This window comes from Haliaeetus leucocephalus, unplaced genomic scaffold (genome assembly GCF_000737465.1).
Source record: "Haliaeetus leucocephalus isolate CR32 unplaced genomic scaffold, Haliaeetus_leucocephalus-4.0 Scaffold587, whole genome shotgun sequence".
Taxonomy (NCBI): Eukaryota; Metazoa; Chordata; class Aves; order Accipitriformes; family Accipitridae; genus Haliaeetus; species Haliaeetus leucocephalus.
In genome coordinates, this window is record NW_010973023.1 from 6,649,464 (window position 1) to 6,661,641 (window position 12,178).

The following is a 12,178-nucleotide window of genomic DNA, read 5'->3' on the forward strand; positions in this document are numbered from 1 at the left end:
AAACATCAGCAAAGACTGCGTATCAGGCTTTGTCTTCAATATACTCCTCCAGAGGATTTCATCACCTTACTTGAAAATTGACTTTTAGGGATGGCAAATTTTAATTACTTAATGCTATGCTTTTCGTTAAGATCTCCCAAGCACACACCATACAGACAGATGATTGGAAGCAGAAGAGAACACCAAGGGTGAAAAAGAAAGAAGCTGAAAATGTAGTCAAGTATTTGAGATCTGGGAAGGTATTCCAGGTCCAAAAACCCCCTACCAAAACACAAACAAACAAACCCCCAAACCAAAAAATCCCCACCAACCCCCCAAAAATCTATGATTCTAGAAAAGGCTGTTCAGGAAGGAAGGAGGAAAACATTCACTTAACAGAGACATCATTATAATGAGAAAGAAAAAATACTATTGGACTTCTAAGTCAAGGAAACTAAAGCATATATTGTGAAGCACATTTAGTCCCACCTCTCCATTCTGCTGCTGCTCTGTAAATGCTCCAGGCAGTTACAGAAGTGCACTGTTCTACACTGTATTCAAGGCAGTAGATCTGCTCAGAGGAGGAGATTCTATTACTGTGTCTAATGTAACTGCTGTTCGAGAACACCTAAGTTAAAACTTTTATATCAGTTCCCCAACACATCCCTACCACTACAACGTAGGAAGGCAGCTGAATGCTTCAAAGCTGCTTACATACCCTGCCTGGGTAAATACTATTGTGCCTCTTTTCCAGCTGAGGCTATAAAGAGGGTCCCATATCCCAGTGATTCAAAGATTTAATCCCAGAAGCATTTAAGTTTCCTGTGGTCATGAATTGGTTTTACTGATCTTTGGGAAGGGACAAAACAGAATCTCCTTGGCCACTCCTGACAGTTTGAAGACTCAGCTTATTTTACATTTCAGATATTGAATTGATACTGTTTGCTCCCTTAAATGTTTTGGGGTTTTTTTTTATGCTTGAAATCCCTTTCAAGATCACAAGACAGGTGCTCTTATTGTTGGGCAATTACAGGCATGCATACAAAACAGAGCACAAAATGGTGCCAGTGCAGGAGGCTCAAGTAGACTTCTAAATCTGCAACTAAGAACCAAAGACACTTCAAGCCAAGAATTCTCATTATAGAAAAAAAGTCTTCTCTAATATCAAAAAAATTAGATTGTCAAAATGGGAAAGAAAAATGTAAATGAAATCAGTTACTTTTCATAGATATGCAATTGACCTTTTTTCCTGTCCTGTAAGGTTCTCTTTTTAGATTTTTTGTAACAGAGCACTAAAACACAACTATTAGGTCAACAGTAAGTCTCAGGGATATGCTGCAGATACAAACTAATAACTCTGTGCAGTGATTCCTCACATTTCTAACTGTGATCCTTCCTAGAAATTAACAGTTTTGTAAAGTCCAGATAGTATAATCAGTATTGATTAGAATTGAATTTCTGCTATTAATACTCTTTGGGAATCACAAGCCACTGTAAAGAAATTATGCCTGCAAATGCTGTTCTTCCAGAAGCATAAAACAATACAGCCGATCCTATACTATAAAAAGCACTGTAACAAAAACCTCAGTGCAAAGCAGAAAAGCTCTGATACCCTCCTGGCTGTGTGAAAGGCAACTTACAGTCCACCATGACTCCTAATTGGAAGGAAGACCTGAGCAGAACATATTCTTGATACTGACAATGGAAGGTTACCCCTTCCTCTTCTTGGCTGTGAAGACCTGCACCATTTGTTGCACTAGTGCTTCTCTGACACCTCAGTGAGTAAATTCAATTTATAATCCCAGACCTTTTTTCCCCATTAAGTGAGATAGGCTGAACTGATATAAATGAATGTTTATGGATACAATGAGAAAGCAACACTGGAGATTGTCCTGACAAATTTGGAAGAAGTTCACTGATATATACAAGCAACTCTGGTCTAAATGATGGGGCAGATACAGCTACACTTTAGATTGCTGTCTAGCATATTTTTCCATACAATTAGTAACTTATTGTCAGGATAGCACAGAAAAACCTAAAGCAGGATTTACTTACAATGCTGATCACAGTCTACTCTAGCAAACACCACTTGATTCTTATCTGGATATTCTTCCTTAATTACATTAGAAGCTTCCTCAAAAATAGGATGCAGCATTTGGCTGAAGCGGCACCTGCGGATAGAACACAAAATTGTAACATCAAAATATTAATTAGAAATATTTTAATTGATGACTTAGGGAATATTTCAATCTTTGAAGGAAGAAAAAAAAAAGAAAGAAAAGCTATTGGAAAAGCACATCTACTTGTAATCATCCCACTAACTGAGTGGACAACAATAGGTTCAAAAGTAATTTGAATAATTCAGGCAGGAAAAAAATAATTGTAAAAGAATATATAGTTCAAGATGTGCCCCCTGCTTTACCTGCTTAAGAAACACCATTAATCAATTATAAACCTTTAGGAAATATATTCCATTCAGAAAGTCTGTTCTTTATTTTTTCTACCTGAGATATTGCCAGGGAAGTAATTTTACAAATATAGTAAAAGAAGTTACTTGGATTGTTGAGATTCCAATATTCACCATCACCTTCAAGAAATAGCACAGCAGTAACTTTATAAGGGTCAACAATAGAAGTTATAAGTATTGCTTACTGTATTATTGCTCAAGTTTGGTAGAATTTGAACAGACTGCTATTACAGCACTACGAACCAAGAGAATTCCATGGGTCCCTTCTTCCAGTCATGTCAGATTTTGAAGCAAATCCTCTCTTTTTGCCCATGGAAAAGGCTATAGAACTGCAAAGATGCTTTGGGGAGTTTAGGATAACACTAGTGCACAAGCCCATTATTAATATGTCAATAAAATTGTTTTATATTCTGTTCTTCTAAACACATGGCAGAATTTTAAATTGAATACGTAAAATGGCACTGTAGAAGTTGTCAGAATGAGACCTCATGGAGCAGACTTGCAATAAAACAGCCTGCACTGAAGCCCTGCTTAAACTTAACAAGTGATAGCCTGGGGATGCTGTTATGACTACAACAGCAAACATTCAAGTCAAGAGGCAGGATTTGCTCTCAAAATACAAACAGGGCTGAAGGCCATTTTCTGAAAGAAACCTGAATCTGGGCAGCACAGCTGTACACTACACATTATGTAGCATGTATATGTTACATGTGGCTTCCTTGTCCCTCATTCTTCTCCACCCTTAGAGCAGAATATGCACATCAGCGAAACTGATCCGTTCTCATTCAAAGGTCACATTACATCATAGGCTGGCAGTATGCTATGTTGAGGGGGTTATTACAGAATGCCTACATGCAATGATCATAATTAAGGCTGTAATTTTTTAAAATTATGGCTTACTCTAATGTGAATCAACTTGCAAGCACACGCAAATCTTTAAATTCAAAGCAAACCTATTCTACAGAGGATTTGATATCAGTGGGGATTTGCAGAAAGAGCCGTGCTAATAAGGTCCTAAAACAGGACGCTTGTTACCTTGCTGTATCAAGTTTTAAAATATTGGTATCTTCCCTTTATCACAGAAGTATCAGAACATGGATTTTTAGCCTCCTGCAGTTTGTCTTTTGCGAAATCAAAAAATGATTTTTCAATGGCAACCCCCCCCCCAAATTTCACTGTATTAAATTTACTCCCCATAGGGTTGCTTTCTTTGGTTATCTTTAATAAAACCTTTGGAAGTAGTTCATGATCCACCAGGTATGTGCATATCAGAAACTGAAAATCACAATCGTAAAAGTTTCATTTGTTTACTTATTTTAAAAGACAGCCTTTATAGCATAATTCTATACAGAAAAGGTAAGAGATTAGACCTAGTTTCGTACTTTAGCTACTTAGTTGTACTGTCATTATAAAGAAAGACATTTCAAACAAATAGCTTGCTTGGTAAACAAATGCAGCCCTTCTAAAGAAAAATTCTATTGGTTTAAATGAGCCTAGTATCAATTTAGTCTGTGGAAGCAAATGAACAGATGCAAACTAATTGAACATAAAAATTGTCTATAAAATGACAGAGGTATATACAAGGGTTATTAAACTGATTTAGATTGGTATAATGTCTATCTTTATGCAAAGTTTAAATGAAGGCATTAAAAACATATTTATTGAGAACTTCATTCTGTATGAAAAGACTGGGTATGAATTTTTCAAAATCACTTTAAAAAAAACAATTAAAATTAGCCTGCTACTAGTTGAATGAATTCTTAGTAAAGACAAAGTGTAAATTTTTCACGTAAAGCTCTGTGCACTTGCTATTTCTAGGCCACACAAACCTACAGACTTAGACGTAGAGTGGGACGTGAAAGAGGTGAAAGGAATCAGCAGTCTAATCACCTACACGACCTTTGATTCTGAAGGCCAACGTTTTATGCTCACAAAGCAAAACAGGAGGGAGAGGAATATTTAAAGTGTAGTACTTCGGTTTAAATATTGCTTTACATTATAAAGCTATTTACGTCCAAGATTACTTTAATCAAGGGAGACAGAACATGATTTATTCTTCTAACCTTATTTTCTATATTAATTTGCATGTTAAATTTTGTTTTCTCTGAATACTTTTCTGGTTTCTTCCTCGCTAAAGATTCTTTAAAAATATTAATGATGGAACAGAACAGAACACTTAAAATTACTTCTTACACAATAAAAAGAGGGATATGGTGCTTAAATGAATTCTAACAATGATTTTGTATGCAATTTTTTTTTACCCAAAGTAAACAGTTCCCTCCAAGTATGTCTTTCACAATGTCTAACCAATCTGGCCCCAAATACCTTCCTTTTCCAGTTGCTCCAATTTCATCCCTCAATTATAATTTCTCTAGTCCTCCACAGAGAAGGTCTTCCAGATTAGAGAAGAAACTGGCTTTCAGTGTAATTTCAAGCCTTTTTCTTTCTAGCACACACGCATGGGACCAACAGAGAAGAAAACGGAAAAATGGAATACTTTGGACTATGTTAAGGAGCAAAAAGTTAATTAAATCTGTCTTGCTAAGAGGAAAAAAAAAAAAATTACATAGCATGTTATTCCATACTACTGTAAAAGCCTTCTTCCTCTTGATAGGAGCCTTGAATGAAACAAAAGATGGCAGAACAGCAGAAGGGGATGTAATCAGGACACTAAAAAAAGGAGGAATGAACTAGTTTGAAAGCAACATACCACTGTATTTTCAATTAGAAAACTACAGCTAAACATGACAGTTTTCAAAAGACAGAAGTTTAAACATAGAAAAAAAACTTGTATAACTTACCAATCAGCATAAAAATTAACTAAAGCAACATCTGCATTGTCTGAGAAGAAAAAAAAAAGAAAAAACACAATGTCACATTGTGAGGCAAACTTCTTAGTGGTTTTACCTGAGATTATAAAAATACGCACAAAAACTATACAAGCAAATACTTCTAGATTATTCACCATACAGCTTAGTCTGATTGCTAGAAAACTGATAGGATAAATCTTATCTGAAGTTTAATCTATATCAAATGGGAAAGTGATGAAAGTGGCCTTCAGCCAAGTATTTTATTGACTTTATTGATATATTGGACATTAAAAATGTCAATACTTAAGGTATTAAGACACAAAAGAAGTAATTAAGTGACACGTGAGACAAAAAGTAATTCTGGATTTAAAATTAAGGCACTCAAAGCCAGTTGTTCTCTAGTACAACTCTTTTAAGCATTATCTAGATTATTCGTGTTAAAAAACAGTTAAGTGCTGAAATGTCAACTGTTTGGGTTAGAAGAATGACTAACATGCAGCCTCCCTGTGCAACTTGCTCTGGTTGGTCCTTACCTGCCTTATTTCCTAAGAAGCTGGATACTAAGGCAAAAGGTAGCAGAGAAATCTTCAGGCCGCAAAAAAGAAAAATGCTAAGGGACACTTGAAAAAAATGCAATACTATAGGGATATATATGATGAGGTAGTGAAATAATGCTCCTATACATTATTTTTCACATACCAAAAAAAAGGAAAATATATCAAAACTAGTAGGATAAATCTCCTGCCCCAAAATAAATTGTGGTCTTTACACAATTTAACAACCATGCTGTGAATTGATTTTTAGTAGTAGTAGTGGTGCAGACATTGTAAAAAAAAAAGTGAAAGAAATACTGGAACTATAGAGTATCAGTCACAGCTTTATAAAGCAAAAATGTTGCTAGACAAATTTGCACTATTCACAAAGTTACAAAGCAGTTACAAGCAAAGATTAAGATGTTGAAAGCCTGGAAAAGAAAACATGCTGGAAAAGACAACTCTTGACAAGGCTGGGAAAAACTACAGTTTTGATTAAAATTATGGCTTTAAGATTTTCATTATCAGCAAGCAATGCAAGAGGTGAACAGGAAATTAACAAGCATGGAGAAATTTAGGGTTACCTCCAAGGCATAAAGTATTTATTGAAAGTAATTGGATGAATTTTAAAAGTAGTTACACTTGGCATATATTCCCTTTTATGAATAACATTTTACAAAAGGATTTTATCTTTTCCACTGTATAGAAGGTATTTACAAACAGATCTCGTATTACCTAATCATACACTTACTACACAAAGCAATTTTGCAATAGTAAGCAGATTCTAGTAGAGATATAAACAAAAGAGTATAAAGATTTTTTTTTTCTCAACATATTTGAAACAATGTAATAACTTTTCCTGTTAAGACAAACAGATACAGGCAAGTTGCATACTTTTCAGACCAAAAGGTTTCAGACAAAGAATACACATCTGTTTAATGTATGAGTCTCCTTTCTACGGGTCACCAGAATCAGGACAATGCTTTACCTGAGGGAAAGCATAGCTGAACAAGCAAGATACTTAAGGCCCATCACCATGGGTTTCAGTTGCTGCTATTCTTTGGGGGAACTTTTAAAAAGCTCTCTTGACAGGTTTTGGTTACATAATCAAACATTCCCATCTGCAAACAAGATACCAGGTATTTTTCTTAAGACAGTTCAAACCCTCATTGAGATTACAATGAAGTAATTTGTTAGGTGATACATTAGTTCAGACAGCTAATTCTAATCATAGGCATTTAATACTTCTATGCCAATTGCAATTCATATATTCAAAGCTAGGGTATGTGTATTCCTTTAATGACATTGCAAGATTCACACAGAGAGGTGACTGTAGACATACAAAGAAAAAAAATAATATTCAAAGTACTCACTTAAAATGTCATCTATATTTCCACTATCTAGACTTGTTATTTCACTTCTTGTTGGATTAAAAAGCCAAGACACCTAAAAAGAGAAAGGAAACCAGTAAGGTATGTAAAGTCGGTATTGGGACCAGCGCTGCTTAACATCTTTGTTGGCAACACGGACAGTGGGATTGAGTGCACCCTCAGCCAGTTTGTTGATGACACCAAGCTGTGTGGTGCAGTCAACATGCTGGAGGGAAGGGATGCCATCCAGAGGGACCCTGACAGGCTTGAGAGGTGGGCCCGTGCAAACCTCATGAAGTTCAACAAGGCCAAGTGCAAGGTCCCGCACATGGGTCAGGGCAATCCCAAACACAAATACAGGCTGGGCGATACGTGGATTGAGAGCAGCCCCGAGGAGAAGGACTTGGGGGTGTTGGTTGACAAGAAGCTCAACATGACCCAGCAATGTGCGCTTGCAGCCCAGAAAGCCAACCATATCCTGGGCTGCATCAAAAAAAGTGTGACCAGCAGGTCGAGGGAGGGGATTCTTCCTCTCTACTCTGCTCTCGTGAGACCCCACCTGGAGTACTGCATTCACCTCTGGGCCCCCAGCATAAGGGCATGGACCTGTTGGAGTGAGTACAGAGGAGGGCCACGAAGATGGTCAGAGGGCTGGAGCACCTCTCCTATGAAGCCAGGCTGAGAGAGTTGGGGTTGTTCAGCCTGCAGAAGAGAAGGCTCCAGGGAGACCATATAGCAGCCTTCCTGTACCTAAAGGGGGCCTACAAGAAAGCCAGAGAGGGACTTTTTACAAGGACATGTAGTGACAGGACAAGGGGGCAACAGCTTTAAACTGAAAGAGGGTAGATTTAGATCAGATATTAGGAAAAAATTCTTTCCTGTGAGACATTGGAACAGGTTGCCCAGAGAGGCTGTGGATGCCCCATCATTGCAAGTGTTGAAGGCCAGGTTGGATGGGGCTTTGAGCAACCTGGTCTAGTGGAAGGTGTCCCTGCCCATGGCAGGGGGGTTGGAACTAGATGATCTGTAAGGTCCCTTCCAACCCACACCATTCTATGAATAAAGGAGTAACACATCTATGATTTTAAATGTTGCAGTTCAAAAGCTGGAGAAGAACAGTAAAAGTATTGTAATTCAGTCAACGCATTTCAGATGACAGCAGTACTACAAACATACAAATAAACACTATTTACAGATTTAATACACTTTCACATTTAAAGCAAAATTGGCTATCTCTTCATATGATTCTCTATTATGTTGGCAGAAATGTTACAGGTAAATTTTGTACCTTTAAGAATAACTTATACTCATAAATTCACTCTGAAGAAAGAAATGAAACCCCATTTTAGCCACCTAACAATCTCACACAGCCCAGAAGCGCGTAGGCATGGAGGTTTCACCCAGAGACAAGTAATTCCTTCTGTCACTTACAGGGCTTGTCTGGCTAAAAAGCTTCTCATTGGGTAAAGCTTGCAATTGCCTCCATTTGTACTGCTGTTTGCTAAAACAGTTTTAATATATCTAACTCAACTAGCTACAGTCTTTTATCTCCTTCTGTAATTTTTCTTGATACTGCTTCAGTCCCAGCATGCGATCAGCACATCAGACTACAAAAACTGAGACACCACATCAGCCAGATCATTCAATTATAAAGTAACACATGCATTACTCTTAATACAGCTATCACAGCAACATGCAGTTTTATAGAAGAGCACTCTCATTCACTGGAACAGGCCCAGTTCTTTTATCTCAAAATGCAGTGAGGAGGTAGAGTTGCTGCCCTATCCTAGGTAAGAAATATTATCAGTGAGTTACAACTTATTTTTGCTTTGAGACATAAGCATGCAAGTTTTTGAACAGGACAATACAGATTCTGGTCTGTGATGTGGATATTCCCATCCTGAATAAGCTGTTCAGAAAGTCAGCACTTCTCTAAGCAGAGCCAGAGCTTGGACCAGATGCTCCACCGAGATGCCTTCCAGCCTCATGTTTTCAATGAATCTTATGGTGCCTCAGCTGACAGAGATGGCACGAAAGAAAAAGGAAGGTTTTTGGTAGAGAGCTGACAGGAACGCACAGGTCAAGAAGCCAGACAGAGACCTGAGATTCACAATGATACCTGAAGAATTAGTCCTCACACTAAGATGTGGTATCATATGACATGCATGCTATCGATGTTCCTGGAGTATTAGTTTACTCTTTGCAGCTGCAGAGAAAATCTGCTTATGGCTAGAGAGGCAGAGCTGACTAAAGACACCAAGGAAAAACTTAGCTGGAAGCATAAAGAACATCCAAATAATGCCACCTAGAGCAGCTGGATACAAGAATCCAGTGATACAAGCATACATTCCATCTATTTATGGAAGAGCCTGAGACCTATCCTGGACCTATACCAGAACCATGACTACAAGCAGCAAGCCTCCAGGGCACATCTGCCTTTGACACTGTTTACAATTTATCAAAAGACTAATTCAATGTCAAACGTCAAGTTTTCTCACATTTGTCACAAGTGTATACCAAATATTGGCCTCAAAAGGAATGGCCAAACTGGATGCCTTGCTTTCATTAAGATCAGCTTTGAAAATTGTGGGAAGACTTCTGCAGTGAGACACTGTCAATAGCTCTCAAACTCTCATCTGCATGCCATTTACAGTGATATTTGCAGCAATCATTTTCGATTTCTTCTGATGTATGGATCACTAAACACTTCTCAGTGAAGATACCGATCCTTTCATACTTCCCACATAGAGGCCACTGGGTAGCATACACATTCCATCTTACACTACAGGCTGAAAACACACTTGCTGTTGTAATACAAAATATGTACCAGTGCTTCTCACTTGGTAATTGGGCAAGATACTAGTCTTATATGCAAGTCTAAGATCCGTGGCAGTGTTTGCACAGCCTTCCTGTGGCACTTAAACTGACACAAGTGTCTGAACTGTGGCTTTAAGATGACTACAGAGAAACAAAACTAACAGTTGAGCTGTAAGGTCCATAGTCAAAACTAGCAGCATAATGACATGATCTGCCAAAAAATATCTGATTAAGCAAGCTGTGCAATGCACAAGTTGCAGCAGGCCAGTGTTGGGGAAGTTCTTTTGAAGATGCTGGTGTTGCTGACTGCAACAACAGAAGAGATGACCCTGCCTTCAGTCTTTCTCTCAGAAGCTACACATATGGGCCCTGGTCCACACTGGTCAGATTACCCCCAGCTGAGTGACAGCTGATGGCAACTATGAGTGCAGATTCCTCCCCATCACCCCTTGGGTGGTGCATGGGATGACAACTTCCACAGTGTTGCTCTGGGGAGGTGCTGGTAGTAGTAGTAGTTAGATTTGCAGTAATGGGTCAGTTAACTGTGTGAATGAGCTGGCACAGTTTTTGTTTGTACTCCCATGCTGTTTTGTTGCAAGAGTCAAGTTAGATGCAACTTGTGTACAATTGAAGCAGTAGCTATGATTAACAATAACAGTTGGAATATTGCTCTAGGCAATAAAGGATGGTATAACTCAACATTAATTTTGTTGGCCATCATCCGATCCTACCACAGGTGACTTTGCAAACTCATCTAAGTTCCAAGGCTTCAGCTGCCCTGCAAGGACTCAAGAACCTCTGATTGTACCCTTGAAAACCACAATTCCTTATCCTGCTTATGATCTTGGACAATGCTTGTTTACACAGAAAATCCACATAAGCCTCTAGAAAGCAGGAACTTCTTAGCTGCTGCACACAGCTCTACATCAGCATTCATACTCGGAATTTCCGCAGTAGGTCTTGGTGAAACTATTTTCATAGGAACCCAGCAGTTTGTACTGTCTAAACATACCGAACAGGTAAGATATCAATTTGTTAAACCCACATGCCTTTTTCTAATACAATTTTACAGCAGAAACACAAATCTTACCTAATAGGTTAAATTACACATAAATTAAACATAACATAGATAAGCATATTATTTGTAATCAGGAAATAGGCTATTGTTATTCAGCAGATATACTTAAATAGATTGGGAACTGTAGTTGCATTTGTAGATTGCTACAATACACCTTAACTTGCAATGAAAATATTTAACTGCAAAATCAAAGCACAGGGCTTACTAACCAACAAAATCCCCTACTAGAGTGTGCTATGTGCAGAAAAAGCAAATTAAAACTAATACTTCTTTATAGCAAGAATAAAATTTTTGATTGCTTTCTTAACTCTTTTTGTGGAAAAATGTGGTCCAAGCTGCATGTACTAAAACAAAGACCCCAAACATCTTCATATATTGAAGGTGAAAATCAAATTAAGCTGTATATCCTATTGCCCTTTTATATTAAAGGGTAGTGGAAAAATACTGAGACAACAAACGTCTTTCCCCAAAAGTTGCACAAAACCTTAGATAACTGAAATATTTTTTCCACTAGAAGTATGATAATTTCTATTTTGACAAAATATATTCATAATCACATTCTTAAACATTTTATACTGACTAAATAATTATGGGTGCCAAAACCTTCATAATAAGTAGACAGACTCAGGGGAAAAAAAGCATTCCTTGAAGAAATGTCAATAAATATGCAAGACTCACTTCAGCTGAAGCTTTCATAAAGGTATACTGCCTGGAAGGAAGAAAACACATCCTTTTGACCCAGTAATCTTTCTGTCCCATGAGATGCAAGAGGGTTTATGATATTACTAGTATTAATATTTAACATGAAGGAATACAAATTCTTATTTAAATTGCTAAGAAGCTACACTGTTTTGAGAATATTTTCTGACCTTTGATGAGGCCTGTGCTTGATACCCACGGGCGGAAAACAAGACATTTTTGAGGAAATAGTTTTTGAATGTCAGCTACGCACTTTATAAAACAGGCATTGAACATATGTTCTTAAAAACTTACTGGCTAAAAAAAAATTCTTCAGAGTTTTTTACTTTTAAATGCAAACTTTGCATTCCACTGACCTACATCAGAAGGACACATGGATGACTGTTCATATTTGTAAATGGGGGGGGGGGGGGGGGGGGGGTGGT

General features: G+C 37.6%; 1 protein-coding gene across 1 annotated transcript in view; it reads right to left on the bottom strand.

Moving 5' to 3' along the window:
- Nucleotides 1-12,178, bottom strand: part of ERP44 (endoplasmic reticulum protein 44) — a 58,711-nt gene that overhangs the window by 29,835 nt on the left and 16,698 nt on the right. Inside the window, exons 2-4 of the mRNA XM_010577959.1 lie at nucleotides 7,163-7,235; nucleotides 5,248-5,287; nucleotides 2,035-2,150 (exon numbers count right to left, since the gene is read on the bottom strand). Coding sequence (XP_010576261.1) covers nucleotides 2,035-2,150; nucleotides 5,248-5,287; nucleotides 7,163-7,235 — 229 coding nt within the window. The remainder of the gene's footprint in view (nucleotides 1-2,034; nucleotides 2,151-5,247; nucleotides 5,288-7,162; nucleotides 7,236-12,178) is intronic.